This window comes from Brienomyrus brachyistius, chromosome 3 (genome assembly GCF_023856365.1).
Source record: "Brienomyrus brachyistius isolate T26 chromosome 3, BBRACH_0.4, whole genome shotgun sequence".
NCBI classification, from domain to species: Eukaryota; Metazoa; Chordata; class Actinopteri; order Osteoglossiformes; family Mormyridae; genus Brienomyrus; species Brienomyrus brachyistius.
The window spans coordinates 36,851,252-36,866,447 of record NC_064535.1 but is presented as its reverse complement, the minus strand read 5'-3'; the positions used below and the strand labels follow the sequence as shown (position 1 = coordinate 36,866,447).

The 15,196-nt window shown below is 47.9% G+C and overlaps 1 protein-coding gene across 1 annotated transcript in view; it reads left to right on the top strand.

Moving 5' to 3' along the window:
• LOC125739431 (metabotropic glutamate receptor 8-like) overlaps positions 1–15,196 on the top strand; it is a 114,632-nt gene that overhangs the window by 87,998 nt on the left and 11,438 nt on the right. The window contains 2 exon segments of the mRNA XM_049009548.1: positions 9,860–9,999; positions 13,398–14,333. Of these exon segments, the coding sequence (XP_048865505.1) occupies positions 9,860–9,999; positions 13,398–14,333 (1,076 nt within the window).

Sequence of the window (15,196 nt, the reverse complement as noted above, 5' to 3'; positions counted from 1 at the left end):
TGCTTTGACTATTATGGGATGTCAGAATTAAATACTTTCATCTTGTTCCCACTGGATCATGGCCATTGAGGTGGCTCAGTAGGTTGCTTCATCCTCACATCAGCTGCCTGTGGACCCAATTTGCACCCACTGTTCTGTGAGTGGGGGGGGGGGGTTCTCCCAGTGTTTCTGTAAGGTCCCCCTGGATACTCTGGAGTTTTCCCACTGCCCAAAAACATGGTTTAGGTGAATTGTTGTATGTGTGTGTGTGTCTGTGTGTGTGTGTGTGCTCTGAAATGGAGTGAGTTCCCATCCAGGGCTTCCAATATCCCAGGCTCCCCTCACCCTTGCGTCACATACTGTACTGTAAGTGCTTATGCCAAATGGATGGGTTACAGGCCTAACATCTTTTTTATATGCTGTAGTTTTATTGTCCTGGCCTGGCGAAAACATCCATTTGACCAGCGAGAATTACCAGCGCATTCCGTCTGGTGATTTAAGCAGAACGATGCTTTATCACGGCCGGTCCATTTCTGCCATGGCGGTGATGGATCACGTCCTGGGAACAAATTGCAGTAATTTTGGGGTTCAGAAACGCATTAAATGTGATTCAGAAAAGACGTGGTTTGGGCAATTTTGCCATTAGCTGTTATTTTTCCCAGAGTCCTCTTACACTAAGCATGGCGTCGGCTCAGTTGAGTGTTTTATGTACGAATCCATCACTGCTCACACTACCTCTTCACGGGACGTTTTTCCGGCCAACGTGCGGACGGCGTGGGCAGCGTGCTCTTCCCGGGACGATCTGTTTAGCCTCCATGATTCATTTGCATAAATTACTGGTTGCTGGAATAAATCAACACGCCCCCTTTCCTTTGTCACTGGCAGGAGGCAGAGTGCCGTAGTGAAACTTCCCTTAGTGGGATGTGCATTCAAACCATACACCAGCTCACCGGGTGTAATGGGAAAGATTTTCTAAGCTCTTATATTTAATACTAGATAGTTTAGAAGCAATATATGAGTGAGTGTGCCAGTCGTTACTTAATAATCCACTGCAGCCCGCCCACGCCCCCTCCCCCCACTTTAGAGTCATAAACATGCTTTTATTTCTGCACTGATTTCTGAGCATCAAGTAGAATTCCCAGCCGAAATTTTCGTTTAATACATATGTTTTGTTCTGTCTTGGGTTACTAATGGAAGACCATCATTTACACTGGTATTAATTTTGGTGCCTTTAAGTAATTTGCAGTGCGTCACTGAGGTTCTGACTATTGCAAGACTGCTGTAATTATCAAAAGAGCCATCAGAAGCTGAACGCGTGCATGGGTAGGTAGTTCAGTTAGATAGCTAAGGTATTTCTGCTTCTTATTTTCTCACGTGAGTCTGCCTTGGGAGTTCGTGTGCTTTGGTGTGTCTTACAGAACAACAGGATGGATACACTCTGGGCAGGGTGCTGTAGGGTATGGAGGCCATCGATTGTAGAATTACTACCGTTTGGATACAATTTGGCTGTGGCTGGGACTCTGTGGTGGGGCTGCAGGAAGCCAGAGGCTCCCCTGCCGTACCGCTGTCCACAAGAGTGTAACAGCAACGATGGAAGGCTCTCATGTGTCCCTGACATTTACCCACCGCTGACTTTAGAGGACGATTGATTATTTTCCAGCCTCACTGTCGGGGATTTGGGGCAGACAGGGAAATAAAGAAGAGAATTCCCTAGGTCATGAAGAGCAGCAGACCGAGACCAGCTTGTATCATCTCACTACAACCATCTTCTTTAGTTTCCCTGTCTGATGGGACCGCTAATGTTGCCCAGAAAATATCGTTCCTGCTTCTGAGCCATACTGTTTGTTGTTCCTTGGATGAAACTCATTGCTTTGTTAACTTTATTGTCCTGTGATCTACATGTGCCGCTTCATGAAAGCAGCAGATCCTGTTGGGTATCCTAATGGATGTTTTTGAGAACCACTGGAGGAAAAACACTAATGCTCTTCTGCCGTGGTTGTATAGTGATGTCTAGTAGTGGAATATATGTAGTGAAATGCCCGTTAAGTTTCGGTCAGACAAGTGAACTCTTAGTCAGTTAGACTAAGTCAGCCTGTGGTCAGGCCCCTTAGCTCTCCTTAGACACGCCGTCTTTCTCTGTTAAAAGGTGTTGAGTGCTGGAAAATTTTTTGCACATGATCTTTCCTCAGTTTATACCATTACACTTCTCATTTTCTCTTTGTCTCGCTTAGCCTTCTAATCAGAGTCGATATCCAGCGGACGATCGTAGGTTGACGTTCCTAGGTCCTTGTAGCTGGCTAGTTTCCCTCATCAGACATGAGGAGTTCAAAGCTTTGTGCAACACCAAGGGAACACTGGCTGACTTATTTGTACTTCAGCCAAAACAACTCAATTACAAAGCAGAACATCCAGACGGCTGACAAGTAACAACTGCAGGTAACGGCTAAATGAATTTAATAATGTAGGTGTACAAAGTCTCAGGCTGTTGTTTCTCTGACCCGGAGGAAAATATCCCACTTGTGCCTCTCTGTCTACTCCTGGCCACCGTTCAAACACCTTTTTGGTGCTTCTCACTGAGGTTTATGTCACTTGCTAGATGATGGACACGCCTGCAGTAAATGTTTCTTAAAACCGTCCCGTTTCAGGCAAGTGGCCAATGAAGCCAAGTTCACTTGAGCTACTTCATGCATAGCTAATCTTCTGTGGTAGTATGGGAGCACAAATGCATAGTCAATGGTTGGTACAGGAGCGCAAGTCCCAGAGAGGGAGTTTTTATTCCATTAAACCTGAGATTCACCAGAAGTAGTGTGGTAACTCGTGGAAAAACTGATCAGGATGGTGGTTAGGTGGCAAGGTTCTGGGATCCTGAGGTTGTGGAGAAAACCGACTCATTTTGTGTGGAAGTGAGAGTGGTGATTGGCAGTGGGCCATCTGTGATGGGAAGAAAAGCCAAGGTGGGAACCTAATGAAAAAGGAGAATTTGAAATAGGCACTAATTCACAATGAAAGCAGGCCATTGATATTGAGTTTGACGCCTTTGCACTAGAAGTTGTTGTAAAATGATAAAAGTGCTGAAAGCAGCAGCAGGTGTGATCAGTAGCTTCTAGCTATCCGGAGTTATGGGTGTGGCTCTGTGGCCGCGTGTCGACCAGCTGCCCAAATTGTACTTCTTGAAGTTTTGACAGGTGGCCACTGTTTGAGGTCCATCGGTCGAAGCATTGAGCGTGCGTGGGTCCCGGAGGCACCGTCATGACCTGAAATGTAGCTTCTGTTTCCCGAAGTCCAGACCACCTTCTCCAGCTGACCCTTCTTAGCCTGACAAGGGTGCATCCAAGGTTGATTGGATGGGTTGAACATAGATACCAATACTCCCCAGTCAGCCACAGGGAGGCACATAACAGGGTTTTTGTTGTTAGTCGGAGGGTGTTCTTGATGCCAGTGATTTTCTCCTGTGATTTCAGGGGGGCGTTTTCAATTCAGCACTACGGGTAGTACTCTTTTTTTAGTCTTAAATGGTGTTCTTTTGGGTTGATGGTGAGCATTCTCTGCAACTGTGTTCTACCCAACTTTCCACACAGCAGCATCATTTAGAATGGCAGTTACTTTACAACTGGTGGGCCCCACGCAGCCCAAACGGGAGGACTGTGTGCTAATGTCCACTGAGAGTATTGAACACAGTTTTCTGCTGGGCTGCTGGAATTAGTGGCACCTGCTAAGAGCCCTTGGTGAAGGTGGAGGTGTAACGGACTTGCCCTAAGACTTTATATTAGCTTGCTGGCCCTATAAAGAGGAAAACGGAGGCACTTCATTCAACTTATAGAAATTGTTTCAAAAGTAAAGGGTGCCATCTTGTTTGGGGACCAAACAATGGGGCTGGACCAAGGGCTATAGGTCTTTTGAATTATTACCATTTACTGCTTCCACTGGACTTCTTCCTCAGTGGCATGACACTGTTCCTCTGGAACCAAAACAGCCATTGCTGTACAATGACTTTGGACAAGGTACGAATGTACCCCAGATAGATAATATTGGAACTGGCTCTATCCACCTCTTAAGCCAGTTGACATGTTTGACCCATTAATTTGTCGTCATCCCAGCAAGCTGGACTATTAATTCACCAGCTGCACCTTGTCCTTCATGGCACATGGACTATGAGAAGTGGCCACAAATTTGGAGGTTGTGGTTGGGATGAGGACACTAGCTGGAACTCACTAGGTATGGCCAGCCACTTGTACAGTGGCTGAGGGGCTTGCTGGGTTTCCTCCAAATGCTTCTTCTGGTTACCATGGGAATTACTCCTGTAATCCAGTTTTTTTTGTCCTGTCTGTGTTTAGTGGTGAGGGAGTTGGGCTTCCTATGCTTCCTTGACAGTATTTAGTAACCTGTGTAGTACAGCCTGTGTAGTAAACAGAGGTCCACAGATATTTTATGTGAGACAATCTGTGCAGGTTGAAAAGGTCCTTGCTGCATGGCTGGTGGCGCTGTAGGTGGCTTTACTCAAGGACATGATCTTCAGACACCAGTGGATGTACTCCACTGGTACCAAAATGCATATGTCCCCTGGCTGGCAATGTCCCTATACAACTCTTGGGCTCCTTGGTGATGGGACGTCGCGGGGACTAGCTAGGGGGTTGCTAGTGATTCCTGGGGGAACTTCTGGGAGTTCTGAACCTCTGCTTCCGTGTCTGGCCAGTGGAATCTGGTACACTGCTGAGGGGCAGCCAGCCTTTTCGGAGAATACCTTAGTGGTAGGATGCCAGGCTGTACCAGAGTGATGATTTCCTGAATGAATTGAGGGCAAGCTCTCTCCCTGTCCGTTTTAGGGTACATCCAGCCAGCTAGGTTTTGGTGTTCTGACTCCCAGGTCTTGGGCATCAGCTCGTCACAGAGCCAGTCTGTTAACTTGAACCCCATAGCCAAAGTTCCCTCTCAGCCCTGCCGCTCCATGGAAGCTCAAGAGATGTGGAGTTGGCCTCCCTCTGCAGCTGTACTGCTCTTTTTCTGCAGCTGTGGAGCAAGTGGCACCCATGCTTACACGATTGTGGGAGCCATCTGCCTAATCATCAACTATAATGCATAGGACAGTACTTGTGTGTAGTATCCCATCAGCACTGGCTCCACCACCTGCCCGAGCCTTATTCAGCTCTGTGTCATCCGTAACGGTATGGGCTTCTGGGTCGTGTGAGGCAGCAACGTGATGCACTTACACCAATGGAAATCCTGCACCACTTTAGCAGCGGATTGACCCATCCAGCAGAGGGATTCCAAGTTCAAGATGCAGAGATTTGTGGATTATCTTTACTGGAATGCATGAACGCGATGATCCATTCCTCAGGGTTCCAGTCTCCAAATTCTGCCACGACTTGAAGCTCCTGGTATGTGTCTCCATGCTGTCAGCCACCGTGAGGAGTCTGCGTGCACTCCTAAGTTCATCTGGCGAGGGGATCTGCTTTGCCGTGGCCGACCATTGCCTCGTCACTGCCTCCGTGGGGGGGCCATGTGCTGCACAACAGAGGCTGTCTGTTGCTCCAGGAATCTGGCTCACGCTTCCACCTCCAGCGCAGCAAGGTTCCTACGACACAGACAGAGCGACTGCTTGAATTGACAACGGGCAGCTTGTGAACAGTTGCAAGTACCTGCGTGCTCCACCGGTGTGGCAGGGCATGCACGTAAATGTGCGCGGGGGGCGATGGATGTCCTGGTGAGGCAGTTTTTATTGAGTCACATTCGGGTGGAGCTGGTGGGTAAGTGGAGGGACAGGCAGGCAGGGCTGAGGTTGGATGACAGATCTGAGGCCCTGGTGTTGCTGGAGATGACTGCTGGAGTTTTTGCCGCTTGCCAAGTGCGTGTAAAATGAAGGGAGTGAGAGAGTCGTGAATGACAGTGGGGTGTCGGCGAATCAAACAAAAGATAAGGTGAAAACCAGAGGAAAGGGGGGATTTTAAATAGGCTCAGAATCACAGAGAAAGTCGAGTTGAAGATCACTGGTGACTCAGTAGGTAATATTGGGGTCAGTCCGCTGGATAAATGGGTGGGGGTCCAGGGCTGGTGCCGGGAGAGGGGAGGCAGCTGGTGCGGATGGCCTGCTGTCCAGAGCATCTCTCGCAAAGTCGCAGACAGCGCCATCGTGAAGTATTACCGAGCTCTGTCTAAGAATAAGTGTGTATCTCACTGCTCATAGTGTGTTACAATATTACAGCTATTATCTATGAAATATGTACAGCATAGAAAATGTTTAATTTATCTGAAGCTTCCAGGGGGAAAAAAAAAAAACTTTTTTGTGGCTTTAATGTCTTTAGTGATTAAATGTGTAATTTTAAGTTCTGGCATTGCTTATTACATGGCCTTTCTTCAGAACGCAGGGCTTTGAAGTGTCTTGTGGTCTGTCTGTTATGGGGCATTGCGTGATGTACCTCTGCTCCACCTCATCAGCATACGCCTGTCAATCCAGATTGTGGGATATATATATATATATATATATATATATATATATATATATATATATATATATATATATATATATATATAAAGCTCATGCCAGGAGGCTTCCAGCACCTGCAAAGCTGGCAGGGTGACATGTAATGGGCCTCTGTGGTCATATGGCTATTTGACAGCTGTGATGATACGTCTTTAGTAGACGTGATGATACATCGTTTAACATATTGGTATCAGCCAATATGAGTCAATATGGCTGGTTGGCATTTAGACTTCATTCGGTATTCAAGGTTAGCAGCACCAAAGCTAATGACATAACTACTACAATAATGGAGACAATTCCAATGGACGATCAACCATTTTACATAGTGGAGAACGAGGGAATTTGCCGGGTCATTCGGCACTTAGAGCCATGCTGAAATCTCCCCAGTTGGCACTGCAATGCTGATATCTAACTGCCTGCGCTGTACGATGTGGTTTCCACACACATTTATGGTATCTTAATAAGTAATAAGTAAGATTTGCGCAGCTCAGGGGCTAGCCAGTTATCCGTATCAGTTATTGTTCAATATCAGAGAAAAATAAATCAGTTATGGGTATCGGCCAAAACTTCCACACCGAAGCAACACTTCAGTGACCATATGGTTGTTCTTTGAAGGTCTGTTAATATCACGCTGGTCATGCCCGTTCGGTTAATTTATAATGTTAAATGTACATTAAATGTAACTGGTATGCAAAACTCAAAGATTTTCAAATTTAATATGATCCAGTCATAAATAAACGTAGATGAGGGGCACCTAATGAATGAAGAATATTATCAATACAGTCGGTGTCGGACCCCCCAAACCCCCCCCGCCCCACGCACTGCGACAGTCTCAAATGGAGCAACGATCAATACTCCCAAACTTAATTGAATAAACTGGAAATCTCAGGCCACAGTTAGCCTGACTTAATGCTGCTCATGTCTGCTCCATGAAGCTAGCGCAGGCAGATTAATAGGGCATTAAGCTCCCCAGTAAAGATTATACACGCCTCCTTTGTCTGTGGTAACATTAATAATTCGAGCCGTTAAGCTAATCAGCCAGGAGGAACCTGTTGTTATTGGCAGCGAGGTGGAAAGGCTGTAGCTGAGAATGCGTCAGCCCTCGTTCAGGAAGCTGGTCATGCTGTGCGCGCATTACCACCTCAGGGACACAGGTAACGATTCCCCGATAAAGGAAAGGCAGGAATGACAGGCAGGGGGCGCTCTCACTGCCGCGCATAACCATGAAAACTGGGAACGCTGACTGGAGAACCAGCTGGAGCTCTGCTTCAGCATCTGGACACCGGAGTTGCTCTAGGTTTTTCTTTTTCTGTGAAATGTTTTTAAAGAACAAACTTCCCCTTGGAATTAAGGAGAAGTAAACAGAGTTCATTCCGGGGTCAAATTGTCCTCTGTGATTCTGTGGCATTGCCTCTCCCTCTCGCCCTTAAATCTTGTCGGTGCACCGTACTGGAACTAAATCTTGCATCTTACAAGCATCCTCATACCTCTCCTTCTTCACACTTTTGTTCTGCACACTGCCTTGTTCTTTATTAATCATTTATTTCTCCCCTGGATGACACTGGGAGTGTGAATGAGGTTCACATCTGCAGGTGTCAATGCAAGCCGCAGCTTTCCTGGCACGTACATTGCAGGTGTGTGTGCGGTCCCCGTGAAGCTCTGCGATCCCGCCCCTCCCCACAGGAATTTCAGGTCCCATTTCTGTGTCTGTACAGGCTGTCAGGATGGGACAAAGCTTTGTAGGATTGCTCTTCACACCACACTGATTATCCGGTTATTACCACATGCGTTGTCAGGATAAAAGCACGTTCTCTTTCAGTCAGTCAATTCACATTTCCCAAACTCAAGTAATTATTGCAAACATGATAATGTTCTGAATGTACTTCCAAGTGCATAAAGATTGCCAATTATTTTTTTTCGAATCATTTACAGTGTGGCGTTGATATATTCATAGGACAGCATTTAAAAATAACCCGAGAAAAATGTACAAGTACTCCCATATGTGAGACAATGCTGTTTTATTCATTTTAGAGCACATCTCATCCAGTCTGGTCCCAAATAACAAACACAGACAAATGTGCTGGAATGGACATTTGCTATTAACCTGGCTGTACACGACGCACAGGGACTCGGAGGGACGCTGCTGCCCTGCAGGCGGGGGCGAAGCGATGATTGTGGGAGTTCCTTTCTGGCTCTAATTAACACCCCTGTGTGAGGTGGGAGGGGGTGGAGGTGTGCCCCCCTCCTTTAATTTGCAGCTTTGCACCCCTGCTTGCAGCTGCACTTGGGGTTCAAAGGTGGGGAGGTATGACGGCTTTATGCATCGTCCCGTGCGAATCCAGGTAAACTTATTACCAGCGGCAGGAAATGGAGGTTCTCCACTATCTCATTCCTTCAGCAATCCTGGGCGGCACTCCTGACAACCGTGGTTCCTCTGTCCCCGGAGGGCACTCTTGAGAACCGTGGTTCCTCTGTCCCCGGAGGGCACTCTTGAGAACCGTGGTTCCTCTGTCCCTGGAGGGCACTCCTGAGAACCGTGGTTCCTCTGTCCCCGGAGGGCACTCCTGAGAACCGTGGTTCCTCTGTCCCCGGATGGCACTCCTGAGAACCGTGGTTCCTCTCTCCCGGAGGGCACTCCTGAGAACCGTGGTTCCTCTGTTCCCGGAGGGCACTCCTCAGAACCGTGGTTCCTCTGTCAGGCATCTGTCCCCATCCTACCATCCACACCCTGGGCTCGACTGCCGCCGTTTCAGAATGCGCTCCGCCAGGAATTTTAATAATGCGAGGCTTTCTCCAGATGTGTATTTGCAATTATGCCATGCCTTTTGAGGTGCTCGCCTCTCCCATCCCTCCCCCCTTCCCCTCCACCATCCACGCAGCTCCTGAAATATTCGATCTGAGCGATTCTGAAGTGTGGAGATACACCATAACGTTGGCATAATCGCCGTGGGGGTGGCAGGGAGGCGGCTGTGGGATAATTGTGTTTTGTGGAGATCGCTGCTGTGGAAATGACACTAGAGAGTATCACTGTGACCCCCCACTCCCCAACAGCCCCCCCTTCAGAAAAGGTCCACTGCATTATTCATGCCTGCCGTAACGGTGCTGATTGCTATTCATGCTAGCAGGTCCTGGAGAGAGGGGTGATCTTAAAATTTGCCACTCAGGACGAACTGAGACCGTTCTGGGACAAAGGTTCTGTTTATTTCCTAACAGCGTGTTAGCCTCCCTGCTCTGAGCAGCTATGCTAACCACTAAGTCTTGTGAGCAGTTAGAAAGACTATATAGAGAGAATTACAGGCCTGTCTCCAGATGGGGGGCCTGCTCTGACTTTTGCGGGCCCCCTCGGGCTCCCTGTGTCTTACAGCCTCTCACTATGCCACCTATTCTCACTCGCCCTTACAGGCAGCGCAGGGACCCCGGTGGTCTTTAACGAGAACGGCGACGCCCCTGGCCGTTACGACATCTTCCAGTACCAGATCACCAACAAGTCGACGGCGGAGTACAAAGTCATCGGCCACTGGACGGACAACTTGCACCTGAATGTACGTGGAAATCCTTATTTCGCCTGATGTACTGAATGTTATAATGCAGGGTTGGCAAGGTGGCACACCTCTGGGACCAGGGTTCGAGTCTTTGCCATGTTTCCATTTTCTCCTCGTCATCATGGCATTTCCTCCAGGCTCTCTGGTTTCCCCCCTCAGTCCAAAAACATGGCAAAGTTAACTGGAGATTCTAAGTTGCTCATAGGTGTGAAAGGTGCACGCTTTTGGGTGGGTTGGTGGTCCGTCCTGGGGTGTCCCCTGCCCTCCCTTCATAGGCTCCGGGTCACCGCCACCCTGAAAGTGGGTACAGAAAATGGGTGGATGTGCATGAGCTTCCTGGAGTTATCTCTGTGTCGTCACAGAAATCCGTTATTATCGCTGAAATGTAACATTGAGTTTTTGGTTTAAGTTCTCCTGAAGGAATTACCCTTAAAATTAGGAACAGTTACTAGGCAGCTATTAAATGAAATTAAAAAATTGTTTATGAGCAACTGATATAAGGTTAAAACACTGCTCCTGATTTTAATGATGGTTGGACTCGCTGTGCGCGGCCGCACGCATGTTTGCTGGATCTGTCGCTAGTTCTCTTTCCCGACACCTTCGGGGGCCTTGAATCCTGCCTCCGTTCTGTGTGTTTGCATGTTTTTCTGTAGGTGATCCAGGTTCCTCTGAGTTTCCCATAGTGTGTGATTGTGAGTGCATGCATATATATTCTGTGATGGACCAGCATCCCATCCAGGGTGTGTCCCAGCCTTGTGTCCTGTGCTGTCTGGCGTGGTCTTCAGGCTCCTCTGAATCCTAAGCAAGATAAGCAACTGGGAGATGAAAGGATGCGTGGACATTCCCTGTGATGTCAGTGTTCTTGATTTTTATAAGCTAAATAGTGTGGCTTTTCCCATGATCCTTTGCTACCTCCTTTTAAAATCAAAGCAGCAAACATCAATAACACTTAATTAAAAAAAAAATTGGCTGAACCTGCCAGAAACCCCCCCCATTATTTTTAAAATGCAAAGTAATGTGGGGTACCAGCCAGGAATCAGCTCAAGGTTCAGTTTGACAAGTTTAATTAGAACACCACCTACTTCCGAACTGTTCCCTCAATAATTAAAACGAAAAAAAGTTGGTGGTTATACACCAGTTTCTGCGGGCTTGAATTATTCACGTGTGACTGTCAGTTTTATGGAACGGAAATAATCAAAGAATAAAAAAACAGCTTGTAGTCCTCGTTTTGGGATACTGATGTGGACCCTACACACGTCCCCCCCCCCCCCCCATCCTACCTCCGCAGCTCAAGGCTGCCAGTCATAATGCCTAGAGGTTGCCATGGAAACGGTTTCAACACCTGGAAAAGATCGGGGGTGGGGGGTTACGAGGGGCAGGTGGACGGATGAATGGGTCCGAATAAAGGGAGGCCAGCTGAGCAGAACTGCCGCCTGCGGTTATTTCTCGGCTTTTTAGTGGAGCGGCAGCCTGTCAGGGACACATAAAGGGCCCCTGAGGGACAGGAGCACCTCATTTTGGCCAGGCAGTCTGGTGGTGCTCACCGTGTTTGAGGCGGACGCGGGCGGCGCCCCGGTGTTCCTGATGGAGGCGGGGGGGGGGAGCTTCTGCCCAAAAGCACATCTTTGCTGCCATGCTCCACAAAACCGTAATTGGGCCGCAGTTTGTGAAGTACATGTTGGATGCACCAAACTAATTCTGGGCTTCTGAGATGTGCAGGTATTGGCCAAAAACTTAAATAACATGGAAGATAAATCAGCAACAGTTGCGTACCTCCCGAGTTACTGACACGGTTTGAAGTTACATTTGTATTTAAACTCCTTGGGAGTCAAACCCACAACCTTTGCTTTGGAATTGCAACGATCTGCTTGCTGAGCTACAAGATATCCCTTTATGTTATTCCTACATGGGCAAAACCTGGGTTTCTTCCATGCATTACCGATCGAGACCCATATAGTACCCTAGGAAAGTTTCAGTACTGGTGCCCCCTGTCTGAGACAAAGTCAGACTGTCTTGTTAAGTTTGCATGCCTTCAGAAAATGGCACCCTAGACGGCCGAATAATGGGTTGACCGGCACTGCTTCCATCCCATTAAATGTTACATCTATGTCTTAATGACTGTGTATATTAAAACCACCACAGTCACGTTTCAGAGCGAGTCTATTTTTTCCCTCTCTTCCGTGTCTTGAAGCACGCACCGGCACAGCTTATGGGATTTTGACACCGTGGAGTGAAACCTTTCCAACGTGTCATGTGTTTTTCTCTGCGTCCTACTTACGCCACTGGTAATTTGTGCCGGAGCGTTTTCACCAGTTTAACACCAATTAAAGTCGAGTAAAAATACCCGGAACGGCAGGCTCTGTTCCCTGCAACGCCCTCCAGTCGGATTACCAGCACTGAGGCGAAACGTTGGCAATTTTCACAGCAAATTTATAACCAGTCTTAAAACAAATGTCACCCCATGTTCCCCAAGCCAAATACACAGATTTTTTTTTTTCTTAGCCAGCAGCTGTATAACTCAACCAGGTTGCCACGTGGATGGGTGTCCATAAGACCAATACTGCTTCCTTGATTGGGCAGCGACACAGATCCTGAATTTCTAATCAAACTGCAGCCTTGTCCTTTGCGGGTTTTTCAAATAATACCCTTTTTGTAGATGAATCGGTTATTTAAACACAGTAAGTCTGGAAAAAATATTAGGTATTGACATAGCCATATAAGTTGGATATTGAATTAGTGTTGTGATATGTCACAGTTATAGTATGAAGATTTATATGCATAGGACGGCAAATTATCTTTGAGGTAAATATTCTCTTGTCGATTGATGGTAATCGTATTTTTTTTTTTTGACCGTTCCGACTGTAGTGAGGTTACAGAAAGTCATTTTTTTTTAGGAACCCTGTGATTTACACTGTGCACTGTGCCGACGGGCAACGTGGGCCAGGTAGCTGAATGACATCCAATATCCTGAGAAGGGCTCTAATTCCATTGTGGGCATTCAGTGGTATTTGTGAGCGACCGTGTGGGTTTGTTAGCGTTAAAGGCTGCTCATCCTTTGTTAGCGCTAATGGCTATTCCTGCTTCTCCTATTAGCGCTCACCGTTGCTCATCCTTTGTTAGCGCTAATGGCTATTCCTGCTTCTCCTTTCAGCGCTTACCGCTGCTCATCCTTTGTTAGTGCTAACGGCTATTTCTGCTTCTCCTATTAGCGCTCACCACTGCTCATCCTTTGTTAGTGCTAATGGCTATTCCTGCTTCTCCTTTTAGCGCTCACCGCTGCTCATCCTTTGTTAGTGCTAACGGCTATTGCTCATTTGTTAATGCTAACAGCTGTTCCTCCTTTAACGCTAACGGCCCCTCCTCCTTTGTTAGCGCTAATGGCTGTTCCTCCCTCGCAGGTGGATGCCATGCAGTGGGCGGGGGGCAGCAGGGCCGCGCCGGCCTCTGTGTGCAGCCTGCCGTGCCAGCTTGGCGAGCGGAAGAAGATGGTGAAGGGTGTGCCGTGCTGCTGGCATTGCGAGCGCTGTGAGGGCTACCACGTCCAGGCGGGCGAGTTCAGCTGCGAGCTGTGTCCATACGAGCAGCGGCCCGACCGCAACCGCACAGGCTGCCAGCCCATCCCCATCGTCAAGCTGGAGTGGCACTCACCCTGGGCCATGGCGCCAGTCTTCATCTCCATGCTGGGCATCGTAGCCACCACCTTCGTCATCGTCACCTTCGTGCGCCACAATGACACACCCATTGTGCGAGCCTCCGGCCGTGAGATGAGCTATGTGCTGCTGACGGGCATCTTCCTATGCTATGCCATCACCTTCCCCATGATCGCCGCCCCTGACGTAGCCATCTGCTCCCTGCGCCGCATCTTCCTGGGCTTGGGCATGTGCTTCAGCTACGCTGCCCTGCTCACTAAGACCAATCGCATCCACCGCATCTTCGAGCAGGGCAAGCGGTCAGTGACGGCACCGCGGTTCATCAGCCCCGCCTCCCAGCTGGTCATCACCTTCAGCCTGATCTCTGTACAGCTACTGGGCGTCTTCGTGTGGTTCGCTGCTGACCCGCCGCACACTGTGGTGGACTACGGCGAGCAGCGCACCCAGGACCCGGAGAATGCCCGTGGCGTCCTTAAGTGTGACATCTCGGACCTCTCCCTCATCTGTTCCCTCGGATACAGTATTCTGTTGATGGTCACGTGCACTGTTTACGCCATTAAGACTAGGGGGGTCCCAGAGACCTTCAACGAAGCCAAACCCATTGGATTTACCATGTACACTACCTGCATTATCTGGTTAGCATTTATCCCCATCTTCTTTGGGACTGCACAGTCAGCCGAGAGGGTAAGTCTGCACCATTGTCATATTTTACCAATTAAATATTTATAGAGTGTTTGATACACAATGTGCAAACTAGATTGCAGGAAGGAGGTCAATTGGCTGCTGTTTGGAATAAATGTCCCATAATGCATCACTGTTGAGAGTAGATGAAAACACTGTTTACTACTGTTGTTTCTTGAATTGGTAAAATACTACTTTAGGTATTTGATGGTCAGGAGGCGATAGGTGAGGTCATCATTCATCAAATGGATTCTTACTGAGCCAATCCCATTAGCTCTTGGATAGATGTGAGAAAAAGGAAGCATGTCATTGGATAGGGCAAGGTGTGCAGAGGGAGGATCAGGAGATGAGAGTTCACAGCTCTGTGAGGAAGCAGATGTCACATGGTCTGCCCGGCAAGAAACCCGAGATGTGTTTTAGTGGCTTAACACCAGCAAGAGGCAAGGTCACGAGCTGCAAATTGACGGTTTTCTTCCATAATTAGCAGAGGGGACCTTCTACCTCAGGTTCTACCAAGGTGCTAGATGCATTAGTAATGAACGTTTACCATCAGAACCATTCTCCTCTTCTGCATGTAGGTCTACCAGTGTGCCCGATGGATCCCAAGTGACGGTTCAGAGGTACTAGCCCAATAGGAACATTCAATTGAACTTGTTACCATAAATTGACCACATTTAGTTATAAAAGCACTTTAGTTTTGCTACTGTTACTATTGCTTAGCATTTTAAATTGTGTGTAAAATATAAGGGAAAAACTCAGTGTTGGGTTTGAGTCTATTTAAAGACCTCGTTAGCCTAGCCTTGCCACAGCCCAACAATAAATCCATCACCTCCATGATGCTCTTCTCAAACGCTTTGTAGCTGTGG